Source organism: Tympanuchus pallidicinctus, unplaced genomic scaffold (genome assembly GCF_026119805.1).
Source record: "Tympanuchus pallidicinctus isolate F22 unplaced genomic scaffold, pur_lepc_1.0 scaffold1, whole genome shotgun sequence".
Lineage (NCBI taxonomy): Eukaryota > Metazoa > Chordata > Aves > Galliformes > Phasianidae > Tympanuchus > Tympanuchus pallidicinctus.
Window position 1 is genome coordinate 100,912,622 of NW_026294618.1, and position 22,258 is coordinate 100,934,879.

Here is a 22,258-nt window from a genome sequence, read left to right on the forward strand (position 1 = left end):
TCCCAAGGATATATGCCTTGAACGAAAAGTCACATGTGCATTACTAATTGTGTGCCATTGTATTTACAGTTCCTAGTGGTGGCACTGTGAAGCTACTAATTCTTTTGCTTCACTTGATGTAAAATAATCTGAGTGTCTTTGATAGCAGTGAAACAGTATTAATTGTTTTGTACATTTCTTGGTCACTCTTCTTAGGTGGTCTTCATAATCTATTAGAACTTTCAGCCAGATTTTTGTAATGTCATGCCTCCAGCAGTGATTAAATTGGTAATTAATGAACAGGCCTTGGCAACATAAACCACATCCCGTTAATTTTCCCTTTGAGTTTTTAGAAGTTGTCGTCTCTGTCGGAAAGCGTTGCGCCACCTCGCTACAGCCCCTTGGCATCAAACCACGACGGCCTGATTTTTTGCAGCCATTAGTAGATCAGAGCAGTAATTTCACAGTATTTTGGTCAGGGTAATTATGGTACCAAGTACCGAGCAGAGTCGGGAATTCACACAAGAAGTCCAGAAATACCAGGTGAGCTTCCTCGTGTTCACTGGGACGTTATGATCAGTTTAATTGGGCTCTGTTTGATTCCGGCCGCGGAGGCTCTTTGTGCCGCGGCACCGCGGCCACTTTCCGCTCCGGTGTTGCTGACCTGCACTGACAGCCCCGCGGCAGCGCCCGGCCCTTTGAAGTGGGGCTCTGTGCAGAGGGCGCCTACAGAAAAAGGGGGAAGCCAGGGAAGAGGTTACTGTAGCCAAGCTGTGCCGCGGCCCCTGCACGGAGCGGGACCCCAGCAAGAACCAGCGGGTGCGCCGGTCGTCCTTCGGGGCCGGCTGCAGGTGGAGGGCCCTCAGCTGCGTGTCGGGCACAGTCAGGTTGCAGTAGTCACTTGCCTGTTGGCTGTGGAGTGAAAGGACTGTCACTGGTCACTTCTCCCGAAGCCTTAATGAAACCAAATAGTTTGCTGCGGGTTCGGGTCTAACCGTCGGGGTGTTTCAGGCAGCCTTGTCAGTTGATGTTCATGAATTGACTTGAACGGAGATCAAAGTGTTTCTCAAAATGGAGAATCGGGGAGAGAGACAGCTCCTTCAATCGCACCACAAGAGCTAATCAAGCCATCAGTTCTTTATGCGCTCTGCGTGCCTTTAGCGTTTAATACCCAATGGTTTGTCAGGACAAATTGAAATTGCGGGGCTGGGGGGGCACGCTGCAAACAAAGTGGGTGAAATGCGTGCTTCTTCCTCGCAGGGGCTCGTTCTGAGAAATTATAACACCCAAATGGAAAACCGCAGCAGGCACTGTTGATTAAATATTTGGGGTCGGGGGGGAAAGGGAAAAAAAAGCGAAGGTAAAGGATTCAATGGGCACTGAACGCCTTCGCGCTGATTAAAGATCCGAGTTTAAAGTGAAAGAGAAACCCATCTCAGCGTGGCTTTTTGTTTCTCTGGTTGCTAATGAACTTTTCTCGCTGCAACATTTTAAATTGGATTCGGGAGATAGTTTTTGGAGTGTCAGCTAAAACAAAGTCATGTGAAAATGCCTCTCCCCCCCCTCCCCCTCCCTCCCTCTCTCCCTTTTTAATTGATATGATTTAGGCAGAGGAAAATGGTAAGGGGGATTTTTCTATTGCAGAAGCAATTTTTAAGGGATTTAGTCTTATTTAGCCCGAAGGTCTTCACACTAATGAGAGCACTTAAGTTACGTCCAGGCGTTGATTAGACAGCTCATCTATCAACTGGAGCATGAGAATTCGTATTTTAGGGACCCTTTATGCACTATAAACGTATACGCCTTTTTTTAGCGCTTTATATACCATTTTCCACAAATTTTTAATTACCTTCTTTGACATGCAGGGTAACTGCAGCGCGGCTGGCAGAGCACGCATGCTAACAGGGCAGTGCTGTGCACGCAACGAGAGAGAATACCAAACTCAACCCGTGCAAATTGGCGCGCTGAGCACGAGTTGTTACCGGATACATTGCTTGTACCGCCGCCACGGCCCTGAAGCTCTAACAGCACGGATTTGGGGAAGGCACAATTACACACCTTAAAAAATGCCCATCCACCGCCACCAAGAGTTGGGAGCGCTGGCTTTCCCCGTCATTTCTTTGGCCGTGTTTAAAACACAACGGTGTCTTAATTATTTTCGGAGCTGCGCTGAGAAGTCCAGCTTTCATAACTTTTTGACATTTCAGATTAAAAAAAAAAAAAGAAAAAAAAAAAATTAAAACGTTGCCACCAGCTTGCACTATGAGCAGCCTGTAATAACAGTTAAAAAAGCTTTCTGAACTATTTGACAAGATTTCTTAGTGCCGAGGCCATATGCTGTAGCCTTTAAGCTATTTCTTCCTATCAGTTTCATTATCACCTGCCTCTGAGTCTCCAATATCATCAGTAAGCACATGCAGAATCATAATTATGCCATGTACAAGTTCTTTGATAACATGTACAGTTTTCTTCTTAATTCTTTATCAAATGCATTGATCGTGGCATGTGTGCATTGATCCAGGTCCACCATCTGGCTGTGTGTGATAAGCACAGTGGCATCTTTGCATTTCCACTGTCATTCATTGCGCTACAATTTGGCTGCAGGGGAGTAGTGCCTGGGATTAGCCCTGTTCTGCTACTTACTTGCATTTTAAGTTGACACCTCTACAGCGGCTCAGACCACATTACAAACTGAAACACATACGCACGACTTAGTGATGTGACACTCCTCAATAAGCTTACTCCACTAGCTACTCAACAATCTGTAATTGGATTTGTAGGAATAACAGCAAAAGATTTCCTAAGAATTGCTGGGGACAGAAGGTGAAGTTTTCTCATTATTGGCAAAAGGCTAGGTATAGATCCTAGGCGATTGGTATTTTCCATTAAAAACAAGCTGCCAGCAGTTTGCAGGACATTTTCAAAAAATATATATATATAAATAAAGAAAGAAAGAAGAAGAAAAAAGAAGGAATCAGGAAAACAGGAGTAGGATGGGGGGAGGTGGGCGCTGTGGGCGCTGCGCTCGCTGCTCGCCCCGTGGCCCCGTGCCCTCCCCGCACCGGGGGCAGCCCCAGGCTGCTCCTGCCCTGCACGTTTCTCCGCTCGCCGAGCGCTTTGTTTCATAACCTGACTTCTTTTTTATTTTTTGGAAATCATAAAGTCAGGTTTACACAAGAGAAAATCCCTTAAGTGGAGCCCTACAAATGTTGACTCCTGCAATGAGTAAGCGGCTTCTTTCCCTCTGCCCGGAACCGGCGCGTTGGAAGGCACCGAAACGCGGCCGCCAGCCCGGTGACCCCAGCCCCGTGTGCACAGCCGCAGGGCGGTCCCAGCCCCGCTTTTTGGGTGACGCCACCGGCGTTGGCAGTGGCGGCGATGGGCGTAGCGGGCGGTGGTGCTGGTTGGCCTTAATTACAGAGCAGCAACCTGCAGGCTGGGATGGAAACGCCTCGGTCGCGGCGGGGCTGCGCGGCTCGGAAGGGGTTAAACGGGTTAAATCTTATTTATCTGAATAGAACTGCGGGGCTGTTTTGCAGAATGCGCCAGCACAAATACCTATGGTTCGCTTTGACGTTACAATTTTTTGTTGGTTTCTTTACTTTAAATACTTGAACTGTTAGACCTTTTACTTTTTTCTCTGAGAAAGATGTATTTGTACCAGATTAGAAAAGCTAAACTGTTTCTTTACATTGAATAATCAGCCTGTCATGACAAATCTATCTCCTTCTGCATGAGTAGGTGCCAGTTTGACTAGCTTCTTTTAGGCGCACCCTGGGTTTTAAGCTGGATCCATGTGCATGACTGGCAGTGCATTTGTTGGGCCAGATCTAAGGAGCCAGAGAGCGTTCAGCTCCTTGTTGCCTACAAAAGAGCAGCCAGACAGCCAGCAAGAGGCCTTGGATGCGGCACAAGGTGACACTTACTGAGTCAGCCACTCTTTTATTATTTCTTTTTCCACATACATATATATTTTTTTTCTTTCGGTAAACTAAGAATTTACCCTTTTCACAATGGCACAAGGAATTAAATTGTCAATGGGTTGCTTGTCTGAAGCCAGCACTCTTGACACCAGAAATACTGTACTGAGGGAGCCGTGTGTTTGTGGAACAAAATAGGCGATAGTAAGAAAACGATATCTACATGGCTAACATTTCTTCAAAACAACTTCTGCTGAGGGAGTTGTTTTCCACATGGCAACCACACAGCCCCACTCTGCACACACACAGCCTTGTTTTGCTGGCCAGATTTGGAGTTTTAATTGCATTTTTTCCTGAAGCTGCATTGTTGGTGATTCTTTCGGTGTGGGACTTCGGGCTACTCCTGTTTTCATTGCATCTATTCTCGTTATCGCCCAGCAGCGCGGGCTGTGAGCTCCTTCTCAGTGACGATGGTTTCATACTTCCTGCAATATTAAGTGTTTGAGGCAAATGTTTTCGTGGCAGCTGGCCGTTGGTAGTTGTGTAGGAAATGCCTAGGATGGTGGTGGCTTTCCTGCAGCTCTCCCTGCAACCCCACGAACACCGAGGTGCAGACCCAGCGTGGTTTGGTTTGTGCTCTGCACATTTTGCTCGCTACCTGCGCATTTGGAGCCGTTCTGAAACGGCAGCAGAGACCAAACAGAAATGTGGTCCCCAGGGTGCTCAAAGATTTAATCTGACCAGATGGGACAAACTTGAGAAAGATTTTGACTTTCCACTCTGTTTTGCAACAAGAAAGGCTGATTTTTTTCCCCCGGTCCTTTCTTTGTTAGGAGAGGCAGAGATCAGGCCATCCCCAGAGAAATGAGCAGGTGTGGCCATTTACAAGCATGTCTGGTTATATTATAAACCAACATGAGAAAAGTTTGCAGTGGTTTGAAAAGAGCAGCTAAACAGTTTTAATGTTTCATTCCAAATCCTATTTACTCAAACAAGAGCCGATCGAGGTCGTGGTAGAACCCAGCCTGTCCAAACCTCTAAAGCTTGTGTAATTTTATTTTATTTTTTGTTATTTTTATTCCATCTTCCGTATGAACTGAATAGGTGCATTTTGGTAATCCTTGCCTCTGGACAAGCACAGAAGCCTTTTTCCTTCTGAATGGCTAATAGCAGAGCCGTCCTTCCTGCCTGCTGATGAAAGGTGCTGGGCAGTTCTTTCTCTTCAGTGTGAGGGCAGAGTGCTGTGATTTTGGACCCCTGTCCTGTCCGCCATGGTGCTGCTGTGATTTTGATACAGGGCGTATTGCTGAGCCTAACCCCCTGTCTGTGGGCAGCTGAAGATTTTCCCCTTTAAACGCCAAGTAAACACAGCGCACGGGATTTTTATTTTTTTTTATGGGGAGAGGATAATTCACCATCAGACTGCTGGTGCAAGCTCAGGTCAGATCCTCCCAGCATTCTCACCGAGGCCAAAGTGGAAGCCCTGGCAGAGGTTGTGGTCGGTGATGGTTTGTTGAGTTGGTTTTGAGATTGCGGGATTCCAGGCGCTTTCAGGGACGATGCTTTCAGGGTGGGTTCCCCCCCCTCCCCCCCTTGCAACCCCATCCAGCAGCGTTTCGGGTCGGAATTCACCTTCCCAACCCGGGGCGTCGCTTCTGACCCAAGCAGTGTCAGCGCCGGCGTCCGCGGCGAGTACAAAAGGGACCCCCTAACGGCGGCCGGGCCAGGGCGATTCTTAAGATCCAAAGGCTGCCGAAAGAACAATTGGATAAAGTTGGGGATTGGAGGAGCTCGGTTTTCTTGTGCCGGGGAAATGAAGCTCCAGCCCTTTCTCTTCCCATCCCCTTTAAAAGCAGAAGGCTGCTAGGGGGTTGTGGCTGTGTCAAAGCCGCTGGGATGCCACTGCTGATCACTTTAATTACTAGGACTAAGGAGGATAAAATTAAAAGTAGCACCATTGAAGCAGTGGAAGAAAGCTTGCCGAGATGGCGGTGAACTGTGAAATATAAAAATTGCATACCAACACATTTTTCTAGGAGGGAAACAAGGAATTACATTACTTATTCTTGAGGAGTTTGTCCTTAAATGGTGAAGTTTGCCTTGCTGTGCATCCGCCTGGCCGGTTTTTAGACCACTGCAAAGTAATTGGCGGGGAGGGACCGGGTGAACTTCTGTGTCCCTTCGGCATGGCTGGGATGGGGAGGGGTGGGATGGGAACAACTGCTGTGTGCGTGTTTGCAGCTCAGCTTCCTTTGCTGGTGCGGAGCTTCTCTCCGAGGGCTTTTAACTCCTCCGTCCCCTTGTTTCTTTCAGACGGGAGAATTCCCTGATCGAACATCTCCCCGCAATTTCGTGCTCAAAACCGAGGGTGGGCAATTAGAGATTTGCTTTTTAAGTAATTGTTCTGCGACTCCACCTGAGCTGCTGTGGTTTACGTACTTTTTCTGCTCTAAATGCCGTTGTTTCTTCCAAAAGCCAGGCTCAATAACCGGCGCTTCAGATACACGGGTTGAATTGAAGCCATAAATGTGCTGTGTTTCTCTTATCCGCTGGTGATGATTGGCTTAATCAGCACCAACACAAGGCGCAGTAATCTGTGTTTGCTCGCGATCCCCGGGATGCTAATGACCACACCGTAATTCGGGAGGCAGCTCGGTGCAAGGAGAGGCCCTGCCTCGAAGCACCCGGACGCGGGGATGGGGCCATCAAACCGGCCGGGGACCCACGGGTTCATTCATACCAGGAACGGCACGTCGGAGAGGATTGAGCAGTTTTATTCCACGTGAAATTAAATATAATTAATATAATTAATAGTAGCGAATAGCATGGGTTGGACTCGGAGCAGGCGCTGTGTCAGGTGTCGGGCCGGCTGCAAACGGCATCAAATGGATCTGTTAGAGGCACAGGAGCTTTCCAGCTGTATCCCCTCCCGAACCAGTCGCTGGTGGGACCGTTGCTCTGCGCCTTGCGGGCTGGGAAAGCAAACAAAGCGGCGCGCATGGCGCTGCAGGGCCGCGCAGCGGTGTCTGCCGGGGGAAGGACACGGGCAGGAGAGTAAATCACGGCCATCTGATGGGGAATCGGAGTTCTGTCACTCAGGCGCGAGATATTGTGCTGTGTCCATACGCTTTGTTTACCGTAGGGTTTTATGAGTTGTAACCTGCCCATGCAAGCTGTTAATGAGGCTAAATCTTGCTGCTTGAGGATTGAATTACAGCACACCTCTGGGCTAATGGTTATAAACAGAAAGTCCCATTAGGGCTGCATTCTGATTCATTCATTTGCATTTCTTCCATTGTGCCGAGAACAATGATGAGTAAATAGCTACAAACAAACAATTTACATGGAAATCGGTAAAATGTACCTAATTAGTATTTTGCGCTTGTTTTATTAACGATTGCTTCAACTAAATAGCACTTAGCAGAACCCTTAGCAGGTGTGGGGTGCCGGTGGGCAGCCTGCCGGGCCGGGCATCCAAAACTGGCACTTGAGCCACCCATTGAGCTGGCACTGCAAGACCTGTCCCCACCTGTTGGCCACACACTTATGGGCACATTGTACTGGGAGCCAAGGGCCGACCAAGAGAGTGGGAACAGTCCTATTGGGCTTTTCCCAACCAAACCTTGAAAAATGAGTGTTTTGAAGATTGAGATAGGTTTACTTTCCTTAAACACATCCTCCTGTTGGTATTTTTTCCACCATAGTGTGTTTTCGAAACTTGGCTCATTTGTATAACTGAAATGTTGCAGTGCTTCTACGGTAGTTCTGTGCTTTGGGAGAGCTGCGCTACCTGAAATGATTCCCATGGGATCTTTTCTTTGTTACTGGCCAAATGCCCCAACGATGGTGTATTTTAACATGAGGCAAAATGGTTTGCACTCTGGCATCTATTGCTCTTTTGTTCATTTTCTTTCATTCATTTCCCTTCCTTTATTTTATTAAAAGCATGTATCTGTTGAAGTCCGAGGGTCACATTCTTCTCCACACTGCAGATCTGGAAGGTGAGCTTGGTGGAAGGGCTAAGCAGGAGCAACATCTGGCTTCTCCTGCCCATGCAATGAGGGAATGCTACTGAAACAAGCAATTCAATTCAGTAAGGCCATTTCTGTAGCCACGGCGAGACTTTCTGAAGTCACTGCATTGAGACAAAAGTTGCTGAGAATTTTTGTCAGTCTTTTTCTAGAACATAGTTTGTAAATTCTTGTCAATGATTAGGTTTCTATTGCAATAATAATTCGAGGAGCGCTTTCAAAAAATCTGATTCGTAGCAGTCTTTAAAAATTGTGGTGTGACACCCAACTGATACCGAGCATCCTATTTATAATGTGGGCCAAGCACCGTGCTGTAAACCAGTTACTATCATGATGATCAGATTGAGAATGAAATTGCATTTCTGTCAATTACTGACTTGGCAACTGTTCAATATATCTTAGCAGCAAGATGAAGAGCGGCGTCGGCAGCTGAGAGAGCGAGCTCGTCAGCTAATAGCAGAAGCTCGATCTGGAGTGAAGATGTCAGAACTTCCTAGCTACACCGAAATGGCTGCAGAAAAGTTGAAAGAAAGGTCAAAGGCATCTGGAGGTGAGCTAAGGAACTTTGTATCTTATCCCCATGGCAACCTAGAAGCCAGAGAGGACCTTTTTGGGTGTCACTTTTATTCAGGCTTTGAAACCTTGTGTAGGTAATTGTTGTTCATCAGGTGCACGTCTCAACAGAGTGGCCGCAGATATGCGACCTGAGTCGGGGTTGTGGCATTTAATTCCCAACAATTAAAAGAAAAGCAGGTATGTGAATGGAAGAGGAAGTGTTCTGTGAACACGTAGCTCATCATATAATGGCCCATTTGTACAGATGCGTTATCGCCTATAGTTTCAGTAGCATCTGTGATTATTGCTTAACATCTCTTCAGTATGTAGCTTTTGTAGGAGCGCAGGCATATCATTTGGGAAAAATGACATCAGAAGTACTTTAAGAGACTTTATTTTGTATCAGATGTGTTCAAAAGACTGCTTTGGAAGAAAATTTTAAAGGAGGTCTGTGGGAGGTGGGGGACAACAATCTTTTAATTTTAAATGGCAGTCTTTTGACACACCACTCTCCTTTACAGGTTTTGAGTTGTAATATTGCTATAATGTTATTAAACTGACTTTGAAATGTCATTAAAATTCAGATACCTGCCAGTGTTACGAGCTGGAGTAATGCAGTGTCACTCAAACTCAAATGGGTACTGAACACACGTTTCAGTAGAAGCTTCTTGTTCTTTCGGTGTTTCCTACATGTTCTAAGGAGAGGTTGTGTTTCTCGTACTCACATGCAATTGTAAGCCAAGGTGCCAGCAAAATTTGGGTCCGCTTTTATAGTCCATGTAGGTTCAACAACAAAAATTTTTCAAATGCTTTATATGCATACATATGTAAATATATTCATATTGCACCCTAAATCCTTTGCTTCTGTTCCATTTAATACCAGAGAAAAAAGCAGTTGTGTTGTCTCTCTGTCTTCGGTTTTCTTCCCTTTGCCCCATAAATCAACACAATTCCTTTTTAGTGATAAGTAGGGAAATTAAATTAAATTCTTGATGGGGAGGAAGTAAGACTTTGTTACGAACCAACAAAAATGCCTTCTCAAAGTTTGCTCACATGAAAGAAACTGCAACCTGCTGAAAAGGGGAAGAGGAGAAGAGAGATGAGTAGTTTTTTCCATTGCAGGATTTTTCCAGTTCCAACCAATTTATTGGGAAAATTCAGCCAAGTGGGCCAAACCCAGCAGTGATCAGCGACAGCGCAGAGCTGCCCACTGAGCTGGACAGGCTGCGGGAGCGAGATGGGACAACACCTGGGTGTCATATGGGCCATGATCTTCATCCCTCTTCTCTATTTCTGACTCCCCATCACAGAATCGTAGAATGGCTTGTGTTGGGAGGGACCACAAGGATCATCAAGTTCCAACCCCCATGCCACAGGCAGGGCCACCAGCCTCCATTTGTAATACTAGACCAGGTTGTCCAGGGCCCCATCCAAGCTGGCCTTGAACACCTCGAGGGACGGAGCATGCACAGCCTCTGTCGTTCAGTTACTTTTGTGCAGTTACACATCTGCTCCTCCGTCCTTCCCCTCCAGGTAAGGGACACTTTCTGCATGCATCCCAAGTGCTCAGCTGGGTGGTGCTTGCCCTGCTTTGTTGCGGTAGCTCACTTGAAGTGTTGCCAGGTAATATCCTGGTATGCATCTTTCTGGGAGGTAGCTTTCCCTGTTCATATTTTCCTCTGAATTTTTGCTCTTCTGAAGCTTTTACTCTTAGTCCTCATGCAAATGGCCTGGAAGTGGTCATCTCTCATTCAAGCAAGGGTATTTTCTCTGTCTGTGTTGGCTAGGATTCAAGTTATTGATCCAGGTTAACAAAAACCTTAAAAAAATTTCTGACATCACTGGCTTCACAGGGATTTGATCTCTTTTATGTGTTTCTCTCTTTTCTCTAATACGTGCACTGTAATATTTCTTAAGTAGCCTGGCATTTTGTTACCAGGACAACTCGGTGCAGCACTCAATCCTGACGGATACCCTTTACCTCATCCCATTGTCCCAGAGCATACATGTGATTTTGGAGCCAGGTTCCATCCCTCTGGGGTACATCTGTGCAGCTGCATGCATGCAAACGCAAGCTCTCCATCCTGTAGCACCCAGGTACACCTGCAAGGCATTTCCAGATGTTATGCAGACCTGTTTGAGCAGTGTGTTGCCCGTCTTTGCTAGATGATGCACAGTACAGCAGGCTGTACAGCTGGTGCTGCTGTATGCTGGTCAGAGTTTATGTATTCCCAGCCAGCTGCAGGAACAGGGCACAGATTTGGTATATTTATATGTGGATTGCATGAGCTCTTGGAGAGTTTCAGTGTTATTAGAGGATGAGACAGTGCATCTTCTGCACGCTTCTGCCACTCTGTTGGTAATTCCAGGTGCCACACTGCATCCCTTATGCCAGAAATTAATTCTTCTGAAATTGAGCAGTTCTAGGAAACGACATCAACACTTTATAAACCAGATAATTTAAAATTGCTTCTGATTTCAGGGTTTTTTTTAACTTGATTTCCAGCAAAAATAAGGATTTAATAGACATAGTCTCCTTTTTGTGACTGGATTCTGAATACTACTCCTAATTGCATCCACACATAGCAGTTCTTTTTCTCTGTGGTCCTGTATTCCCTGTACAGTACCCATGATAAGCTTATAGTAATATGTCTTCCAAGCTGTCTCGTCCATTATGTTTCATTAATCTCTTTTTTTGCATTGATTGCTACATTTAATTTACAGAAAGGAAATGTAGCACATCGTTTTCCTGTCTCTTAATTCAGTTCTTCCAGAAAAAAAGAAAAAAAAAAAAATTAAAAAGGTATTTGAGCTTTGGGATTTTGGAGGTTTTAAAGACTAACTTCTTGCTGGCTGTTGGTGCAAATCTGAACAGTGTTTCTGTGTACTTATTGGGAGCTTTCTGTTTTGGGACTGGTACTACATTCTCAGTTAAAAGGCTTTTTTTTATTCGTGGTCTGTGAAAATGAGATGCCTATGGCAAGCACAAACTTTCCTGGATAAGCATCATCCTTTGCTGCGGAACCCAGTTATTTTCAGTAGGTTTTTTGGCACATGAGACAAAATACTTCTTTCTGCCAACAGCCAGAGGCTGTGGGGTGGCACCTTCAGATTTATTAGGTGTCCTGCTAGCTTCCGGCTGATAAGCAGATGCCTTGAGGTGGGGCCAGGGACAATGCCGAGATAGGGATCCGAATATCCTCCCTCCTCCCAGCAGCAGTGGGGCAAAGGAATTGGCATCTTATCTAGGTACTGTCTGTGAGCAGCGGGACGCCCATCTCCCCTTTGGGATTGGAGCAGTGTTTTCTTTCCTCGCAGCGTGTCCCAGCTTTCCTTTGCAATGATGTGTGGGTGAGAAAGGGTGGCCAGTGGGCAGGGAAGGAGAGGCAGCAGGGAGGGCTGACTGAAAAAGCACCCAAAATAGGCAAACGGGGAGGGGATAAGAAGATGGACAGAAGAATGGAAAGGCAGAGAGACATTAGAAGGGCAGAAACAGAAGAAGAGAGAAAAAGAAGCATCCAAGTGTGTAGTGAGACCAAAAAAAAAAAAAAGTTTTATTAAAAAATAGAATTAAGAACTGGAAGAGTGGCCTGCAGTTCCAAAACTCACCATGTGAGCCAGCTGGTGTTGCATTGCAGTTTGATACTGCAAGTTTTCAAGGTGCATCAGAGATGCTATTTTTGAGGCAGTGATTTGAAGGGAGTGTACGTGGCAGCCCAGTCTTGCACCAAACTTGATCTCCAACTTGTAAACCAGAGTTAACTCCTCAGCTTAATGTCTTTAACAGACAGCATTTCTATCTGTTGGCAATCCCTGCTGTTCTTTCTTCTTACAGCAGCTGATTTCTTGTACACCTTAAGCAGTGTTTCAACTCTACCTTTCTTCCATTCCCCCCACCTTTCTTCCTTTGTTACTGTTCGGATGCTCCTGTCACATCCCATAGATTTAAGTGAACTTTGTACTTGAAAGTAAAGAAATTAAATATCTGAATTCTAAATCTCTGGGAAAGCTTGAAAGATTTCCCAGAGAAAATGCTGGAGGCTGGAGATGTCCTCTTCCCTAACAGCAAGTACTGCTCTCGCAGCAGCAAAGGAAACGTACAGATCCTTTTCCCACAGATGCAGTCCAACTCCCAGCAATGCTTTTGTCTCACAAAGGAAATTGTTCCTTCTTCATTTTGTCTGTTGTAATTCCTCTACACGTTGATGGCTTCTCTTCTACTATTCTGGCTTTTCCATATGGTTCCAAACTATTCTTATTTTACTCTGTGTCAGTCATCGCAGTCCATGGTCTGTAGATAATGCTCAGTGCTGTTCAGTTGTTGGCTAAATTGCTTATCTTTAATTCTTCTTTTCTTTTTAATTTTTCTCAACTTGGTAAAGATTTGTTGTCTTTCTAGGATCTCTACTGACTTATTTTTCAAGGAAGCAATTCTTGCACAGTCTTCTAATTCTGTGCCCTGCTTCTAGACCAACTGCTTTAAGTTTTTCACACTAGTAGTTTGTTCTTTCCTTAGAAGGTGTCTGTTATTTTTGTCATGTTGTTTCTTTTAACATTTATAATTGCAGAATCTTATTGTACATGCTTCCCAAACACATTTACTTCTTTAATACGCTCAAAGAACATGGGACCTTGAGGGGGAAAAAAACCCAAAAAACAGAGTAATTTAAAACAAAGAAACATTGTCAATTTTGAAAGGTATTTGAAAACTTCTGAAATTCCTTGAAAAGAATGTTTTTAATTGGCAGTTCCTTATACAGTGTCAGTGTTCTGACAATGATATTCAGTCAACCTGCCAACCTTAAATTAAATACTAGGTCAGGTCATTATCTGCCATTTGGAACTGGTGTTCTCGATGTTACCTTTTGTTTTGTTACCTAAAATTGTGGTGTCGAAGGCAATGCCTCTGATTTCATCTTGCTGTATCAAATTTAAATTAAAAAAAAAAAAAGATTATATAATCTAATATAGGCACTCAGTTACCAACAGTCATCAGCTGAGGCTGTTCTGACACGTCCAGCACCCTGTTGGGTTGCCTGCTCGTTGTGAGCTGACCTTGCTCACTGGCTCCTTGGGGTGCTTTGGAAGGCATCCAGGGTTGAGGTACTGCTGCAGTGTCCCTCTCCCTTTCTCTGCCACCTCTTCCAATGGTCTGTGCCCTTTGGCTGCTCTTAGCCCAGCAAGGAGCACCTTGACCAGACCACCTTTGGATTTTCCAGCACCATCATGAGGGACTTCGGGTCGTGTTCCCACATGAGAATAAGATGCTGATGCACTTTGAGGCAGTGTTAGATCCTCTTTAGAACCACTGCTGTCCCTGCATTACTGTTCTTCCCTTTATCTTCCGCTTGCTCTTTACCCCATCCTGATGTCAGTGTGCCCCTCTGCTTCATACAGCCGCCTCCCTCAGATCACAGAGCCCACTGTGTTACCGTAAATGGGAGCAGGAGAAATACTGCAGAGAGTTCTGAGTGTTTTGGCCCAGCTGAAGAACTGCCTGGTCCTGGGTCCTGGTTTGGCTGAGGAGAGCAGATCGCCATCCATCTGGCTCAAGCTGAGCCATTTGAGGAGAGAGCTGACATTCCAAAGACCAGCAAGAGTTAGTGGAGAGGAGCCCGGGGAAGTCATGGTGGTCGAGTGAAATGGAGGAGTCCTGCAGCCTCCTACTGATGTCCTGCTGACGCAGACCGCTTCTGCAGCAAGCAAGCAGCCCATGCTAAAATAGAAACTTCTTTGTGCCTTTGTCATAGAAAGTCTTTCTCTGTATCGGCAAAGCTGCATGGAAGTCTGATGATTACAGAGGAACTGAAGGTTAGAAAAGAGTAGCAGACACACACACAAAAAAGCCAAAAAGCTCCTACAGTGGGAATTGTAGGGATGGTAGAGATATAGAGGCAAAGAAAGGAAATGGCCGTACAGCCTCCATGTTAGCAGTGGGGGTCTGGAATCTGCAGGTCTGAGGATGAGTTTGGTGTACTTCAGAGACAGGCAACGAGCCATTGGCACCAACTCCAGGCCTCTGTTATTCAGGATTCTGGCACCTTGGTACAACGTTTGGGATCCTTTTTGTTTAGGTAATGTCAGAGTGTATCAGTGGTCTGTAATTACAATCAGCATTTTTCTCTGTTGTGCAATGTTTTAAAGCAGTTGCTCTATATGTATTCTTTCTCCTGGCATGTTTCAGCCTTCTCTTTTTCATCACTTTTATATGCGTGCATACATACATAGGAAAAAAATGTTCATATAAGTCTGAACAAGTGTAGATAGCACACGATATGGGACTTAAAAGTGAGCAAATACAATGCAGCTACATGCTTTGAAAATACTACTCTAGCTTTTATGGACCTTGTTTAATTTCATTGTATATTTGTATTGAACTTGTGAGTCAGGATTATTCCCGGGATCTGCTTCACAATTCGACACTTGCTATTTGATCTTCCTCAGGTCACTTACTCTTTCTGCGCCATAATTTACCTACATCATCATCGTAATTGTAATTATAATAATTAGCTACTTCGTAAAACATTATGGGACCAATTTACAAGTAATGTTCATGAGCCGCTCTGAGAAACCCAGCGGAGGGATGCCATAAAAATATCAAGTGTAATTATTATTTTATTTAAAGTGTACGTCGCTCACAAACACTCCTGATTCAGGGCACCGCAGCGAGGCAGCAGTGTGGGAGGTGCTCCTGCTGCACCCCTGCTTGCTGAGCATCACATCTCAGGGGAGATGTTCCTGCTCCCATCAGAGGTGGTGGCAGATACAAAGGCGTAAGCAGGGTGCAGGGATCACCTCTTTGTGTTGTGTGGTGTCAGACAAGGAGCAGCGAAGTTCTCTGAGCTGGGAGCCCAGTGCTGGTGGCTGCTGCCTTTCTGGAGAGACTGGAGCTCCCAGTTTCTGTTGCTGGCCAGACCCGTTCAAAGCTGCTGAACGCCGGCATCAGCACCTGTATCCCACTTTGTGTTACAGAAATCTGGGAGCCTGGGGAAAATCATTATGACTCAAGTTATAAGGAAGAGCACATGTGCTTTTTAGAGTTAGGCTGACACTCAGCGCAGTGAGCAGCCACTGCTGAGGCCAGGCTCTGCCTTTATTGTGACAGGAGCTTCCAGCAGAGCTCCCTGCGTGTGTATCGGATGGCATCAGTATAAAGATAAACCCATGAGTGGGCTGGGTGAAATCTTCTTCCTCACTTACTTAACGATTTGCATTTTTATCATAACGCAGCTTTGTTCTCTGAAGTGTTCATTTTTATTTCATTCTTGTGGCGCATGAACATAAGACAGTACTAACCTTAATGCTGTGTGTTCCTACAGATGAGGATGAGGATGATGATAATATTGAGATAGATACTAACGAGGAGGTTCCTGAATGCTCTGTTACTGGAGGTGGAGATGAGCTTACTAACCTAGAAAATGACCTTGATTCAACGGGTAATTTAAATAATGGCTATTTTGTGTATTTTGCATGACTAACACTGTCATCGTAAGTAGTGATGTGCGGCTTCTCTCTGTCATAACTTTATTTCTTTGTGCCTTTTCACCTCTTTCAAACCCTAATGTTTGTTCTCCTTGGATATTTTGCATTTATGTTTGGTTGAAATTTAAGATCAGGGACAAGATTATTATTTCCAGTAATAGCAACTTAAACATCTTCTCCTTTTTGATGTGGAAAGGGTTTCAGTCTAGATCTGTTAAATGGGAGCAAACATGTCTCTGTGTTTGGAACAGAACTCCTATTTAATTTTTAAGTTGAAGCAATACTGTTTTCAGAAACACATTTTGAAATCATTCATACTCTAGTAGAGGTGCTTGTATTGTCCATCATATTGCATGCTGGTCCAATAAGAACAAATCATTTTAGTGGTATTTCTACCTCCTAAACTTGTAAACCAGCCAAAATGGAGCTGAGGTTCCTCCTCCACTGATGATAAACATGTCAGAGTTGTACAAGGAAGCACTGGCATTTTGTGCTCTGTACATCTGCTGGCTACCAGTGGTCCCAGGGAATGCTGAGGGCCTCTTCGCAGTGTGTTCTGACTCTCAGCCCACCACAAGCTCCTGTGAGCTTTGGCAGCCCAGAGGAGTGACAAGCACTGGACAGCATCAGGAGCCAGGGAGTGGAAGGGTGAGCTTCTTCCAGCAGCCGCTGACTTGGTTCAACCTATGTCAGCTGGACCCAAGTGCGTAACCCATGACATATTCAATCAAAACACTTCATTTAGTGTTTGCTCTTTGTTTTCTTTTTGTCTTTCTCTTTTTTTTAATCATTGCATCAGCAATGATAGTCGTTCCCTTCAGTTGCATTAGCAAGCTGGTCTTTTCTTGAGTGCGGAAGGTGTAAGTCCTGTCTTTTATTTTTTTGTATGAGGATATCCTAGGACATAGGAAAATATATTTAGTGTTTCCAACATTTGACTTCAGCTGATTTAGAGTAGTATCCTATAAAATAATTTTCCAATAAATTCGTTTTAGGAGACATAGAAAATCGGTGAATGAATATTCCTGTCACATAGCCCCAAGGACTTGCCCACGCTTATTTCTGTGGGCCTTTATTTCCCTAGAGATACCTTCTCAGGAATACAAAACACTACACAAACTTTCATTTCCACCATGGGAAGACATTATGAAGAGAAAGCTGAGACATGGTTTTGCAGGTCAGTCTGCACATTAGCCAGATGGACAAGCAGCAATGTTCAAACGACTAAGGAAGAAGGTGATCAGCAATTCAGAAAGCAGCCTGGTGCTGTGATAGAAATCAGTGCACACAGATTTTGGTGGAATTCTGCCAATTCATACCAAGTTCTAACGAAGGCCAAATCCCTTGGGAGCAGCTAGATTCAGAACTGTGAGGGACACATTTGGGGTCATTGTTGGCTGTTAATTAATTTGTCCCCTGCTGGATCTTAGTCCCTCCTGTCTTTTCTCAAGAAAACTTTGGGTTTTTGTGTGTGTGTGTTGTTTTGTTTGTTTGTTTTTACTGCAGGTTGTTGGTTTTAAATATTGCATCTGTCTGTGTTTGTCAGCGCTGCTACCATACGCCACTCTGAATGTATCTGATAAAATGTGAACCTCTTCTGTCATAGTTATTACATGATGTTTATGTATAAAACCATGAGAATGTGCGTGTACTTACATGTGAGCCTCAATTAAGGGCACCCTGGCTGGGTGTGCCAGAGGAAAGGGAAACTATCCTTCGTCATCACCCAGCCCAGCCTGCTGCTGCTGCAGGCAGGCATCATTTGGGTTCTAGCATGCCAAAAATACTTGGGCTAACATGAATCAAACCTTGGAAGGCAAAACACTTATGGCCCCACTTCCCTCACTAGCAAGCAGGGAAAACTCTGTAGGAAAGCACTGTGTGTGTAAGTGTGCTGTATGTTTGCACAGGCAACCTGCATATAGAGGTTGAGCATTATTGGGAAGTAAAATTCTCAGCTGTCGCTTATCTGGGCTCTGATTTGTGTTCCTAAAACTGATGGGAAAGTTCTGTAGGGTCCAGCAGGTTCTCAATCTGTCCTTTCAGTGCAGTTCTGACGTGTCTCACTGGCGTCGACGTGTTCTATAAATCACTGTAAAATATTACTAGAAAGCTGGCTCTTTTGATTCTGCAATTGTAACGTTTAGAAGCTGTGCCAAGGAGCCTTAGGATGAATGAGTAGTTCATAAACTTGAGGGGTTATCAGTACTTACACTGTGTGATAAATCGTTATATGTCATCTGAAAATAAATGTCTCTTTAAGTGTGTTTTAATTCCAAATTATAAGTAGGAATGGGAGTAACTGGGCCTAAACATTATCTGGTTTCTGTGTTTCTCACCTACTCTCTTCAGGCTGTGTGTACTTGCTTAGATGAGTGCTGTATTTTTTATGTACGGTTTTGTGTTTTGTTTTTTTTTTAAAGGAAATATCTAAATGTAATTATGCATTACACAAATCTACACCAATCTGAATTGCAAAATAATAATAATAATAATCCTTCTAGTTTCTACTATTTAGTTGGAAATTGTAGTTAAGTGAATGAAATCTACCTTTTAAATTGGTACATTGTTGTGCCGACTCTGCATTTAAATGCATCTCACTCTGTTGTATGTGGTATTTGCATATTTAGCAGAACAAAACAGTAAGTTGGTGGATTTGAAGCTGAAGAAGAGCCTAGAAACTCAGCCACAGGTGGCAAATTCACTCTCCAGCGCTGCTCAGAAAGCTGTAACTGATAGCTCCGAGCAAGATGTTAAGGTAAGTTTTGATTCACTCTTTTGTCTCAGTACCTTTGTGTTTTGAGTTCTGTTTGTACCTCGTGATGGGGAGAATGATTTCTTACCAAATCCTTAATGGCAAGAAATGCAGAGAGTCTTTGTGGCATGGCGCTCGTGTAGGTTGCAGTGCACCGGGGTGCTTTTTTTTCTGTTGGTTAAGCAGCACATTTTTGTCTCTTTTTGCGTCTCGATGCTTGTAATCGGCGTAACAGCAGCAGGCAGAGGCATCACCTCCAAGTTGGCAGTGCTGGGGCTGCCACTTGGATAAGGAGTGCAGCGTGGGCTGCACCCTGCATGCAGCGCTCAGCAGCGAGCTTCAGGAGCAGCTCTGGGCGCAGCGCTTTGCTTCCCTTCGCAGCCTGGCCTTCTCTTTTCTGCTGCACTAAAACTAAGCTGCGTTCCTTTTTAAAGCCATACATACTTGGGTACTTGACAACGAGCGCTCCTGAGAAAAAAAGAAACCAGTATGTGGTGCGTGTGGTTGTTTTGCCCATTCTAAACGTTCAGCCCTTCAGCAAAAAGCACGCACCACTCCATTTTCCGTTTCATTTTCTTAATTATGTTCTTACTATTATTTTTTGTTTTAAAAAAGCAGTCCCTGTATGTCATGAATATCCCTATGGCTCTGGGGCACTTCCAGTTGGGTATAACTTTTCACCCACCTGCAGTCTGTGGGGAAAGCGCTGCTGACTGAAAGGATTTCCTTCCCCAGATACAGAGATGCTTTGAAGTCCCAAAACAATGACTTTCATTGCTTTTCCCTTACACTGTCGGTTCCTATAAATTGGTGATGAAAGTGTGTGGCAGCAGCAGAGGACTTTCGGTCTCTATCTTTGAACAAAAGGAAGCCTGGATCAAGTCTGATTTTTGCGTTCAATTTAGCTTTCTGCAGTGGATTTAATGCAAAATGAAGCTGGCCCAAGAATAATACAATGGATTGAAAAGGCTAACTGAATTAGTGGGCTTAGAGGAATACATTTGTAAAGTGGCAGAAGTCCCTAGTCATAAAAAGGTTTCTTAAAATGGGATTTACTGGCTAATCACACCGATGTTTTAGCATGTTGCCAGGCCTAAAAAATTAGTCGTGTTTGTTTATTTTGGTAAAGACTCGAGTTTAGGCCGTCGGCTCGTTATCGTGCTGCTAACAGGAAACCACATTCTGTTTAGCCAGCATCATAACCGCCCGCCTGGTGCAGCCGACGAGCCCTCCGTCCAGTAGGAGCAACACTTTTAAGCTTAATTCCCCAAATTGAGGCTGGGGCCGCCTCCATTAGGGGAATGCAGCACCACCTCGTTGATGAAAAAGGGGTTTCTCTTCTCTAAAGGGCTCCTGCCGCCGAGCCGGGTTTTTAAGGTGCTCCCACAAAAGGTGCGACTTAACAGTTTATCTTGAAGGAAGAGTTTGAAAGCGGCTTTATAAGGAATATATGGTGTCCATCTGTTCTCGGGGAGCTCTCGGCATTGAGTCGGATTTGTTTTTTAATAAAATGCAGTTTACACGTTTATAAATGAGGCATTCTGTGTTTGTGGAAAAGGATAAACTGTTACCTTCCCTGGAGGATTGTGTATCCCCGGCCTCCTTGAGGCTAGAGAATAGGCCATTGGAGAACTCCCTCATTACCGATTGTCTCAATGCAGAGGAAGGGCAAAGTCTTGGTAGCTTTTGATAACCAGTTTCAGCATTCAGCAGGCTTAGCTATTAGTCATGCATCTTAGCCTTTCCCTATTTACTTTCAAAACACTTAATAAAAATAATAAAAGATTAGGTATAAAATGAAATATTTGTTTGGTACACAGCACCTCGGTATCTGCAGCTTCCACACACTGCGGTGGTTCAGTCTTCTGGGATATTTCACGTCGACAGAACCATTTGAATTTGTTACCAGTATTAACATAGGAAGCCCTGGAAAAAGATAATTGTAGTTTCCTTAGCTGTAAAGGGCTTACTTACAAATCTGGCTTTGGAAAGTTATAGCTGATGAAATGCAGTTCAGTGGGGTAGTATTATAATCCTACCTTTTAGCCTTCATCCAGCATTAGTGGTTTATCTCAATGGGCATAAAATTAGAAACTAGTTCTTCTTGTCGTACAAGGCTGGGGAACTGTAGGAAGCAGACAATTCCTTCCCGGCTGGCGGCATGGCACGGCTCGGCTCTGGGCTGCGGCACGGCCGGTGCGGGAGGAGGGGGCCCAAAGAGCCAAAACCAGCCGCTGCCACCGCACGCTCCGCGAAAGCACGGAAACTTAGTCACTCCTGTCCTTTCTTTTTTTCTTTTCCTTTTTTTCCTTCTCCCTGCAGCTGATACTTTCGTCCTGTGCAAACTGTGGTCTGAGTTGGGAAATCCTCTCTGCACAACCTGCGTTGTGTTCCCCCAGCCAAGCGTACCTTTCGAGTTTAGTGTCTCCGCATTGTAAACAAAAGAAACTGTTGTGTGCCTTGTTTTTCTAGCAGAATGGAACAGAGGAGCATCGTGCTGAGCGATTACAAAAAGCAGCAGAACGTTTTAGAAATCCTGTTGTGTTCAGCAAGGACTCCACCGTCAGAAAAACTCAGCTCCAGTCTTTCAGTCAGTATGTGGAGAGCAGACCAGGTAGGAGAAAATATAAAGCGTGTTTTCCCATCTTATGATTTAATAATATTTAACAATAAATATATTAAAACCCGATAATGTAAGTCCCCATTTCAATACATAAATATCAAGCTTTATAATAATTTTACATGTCTTTCCCCTTTTTTCAAGAGATGAAAAGGCAGAGATCAATACAGGAAGATACAAAGAGAGGAAATGAGGAGAAGGCTGCGATAACTGAGACTCAGAGGAAGCCATCAGAAGATGAAGTGCTTAATGTATATTAATTTTTTGTCTGGTTTCATGATTGCTGATAATTCTAAACTGTATGTGGAAATAGTGCCTTTATTTGTTAAAATGAGATGTTAGGTTTTTTTAGATGTCAATCTCCAGTGCATTCAAAGCAGAGTGAGAGGGGTGCACTGTTGAATTAGTCTGCAGTGTGGTGATAATTGTCAGATAAAAAAAATGAATTTTTCAGAGTTCCACAGCCCCAGCTTTCTTGAGACATTTCCATCAGGGCACTTCCCATAAAGAGATTCCAGTATTGATCTACCGGGAGGATTTTAATTATTACAATAGCAGATACCGCAGAGCTGCAGTTAGAGGGAAGAGTCACATGAGACCTGCTAGAATTTCTCAGCCAACCCATTTTGTTGGCTTGGGTTAATGGGTGTTCAACCTTTCCATTATCCAGATCAGCCGTGAATTACTAGCTGAATGATGTTTGCATTAATATAATATATATGGTAATTTCTTCACTTAATTAACGGGGAGGTTCAGCTCAGTAGGGGTATGGGCTGATCATGTGTAAAATTGATTTGTGAGGGAAATATTTGATAGACCGCAGGGAGAAAGCTGGTTTTGATGGACAGCTGTGGGACAGAAGCAGGAAGAACAAGTTTTACCCTGATATTTTTTTTGTCTGAAAACACAACGCAGC

The 22,258-nt window shown here is 44.4% G+C and overlaps 1 protein-coding gene across 16 annotated transcripts in view; it reads left to right on the top strand.

Annotated features, from left to right (window-relative positions):
• EHBP1 (EH domain binding protein 1) overlaps positions 1-22,258 on the top strand; it is a 196,896-nt gene that overhangs the window by 142,991 nt on the left and 31,647 nt on the right. For 3 of the 16 annotated variants that reach the window (XM_052698947.1, XM_052699006.1, XM_052698949.1), the window contains 5 exons: positions 8,333-8,480; positions 15,805-15,921; positions 18,598-18,725; positions 21,195-21,336; positions 21,487-21,593. In XM_052698947.1, coding sequence (XP_052554907.1) covers positions 8,333-8,480; positions 15,805-15,921; positions 18,598-18,725; positions 21,195-21,336; positions 21,487-21,593 — 642 coding nt within the window. The remainder of the gene's footprint in view (positions 1-8,332; positions 8,481-15,804; positions 15,922-18,597; positions 18,726-21,194; positions 21,337-21,486; positions 21,594-22,258) is intronic. The other 13 variants (XM_052698987.1, XM_052699015.1, XR_008210268.1 and 10 more) reach the window with 10 other exon arrangements.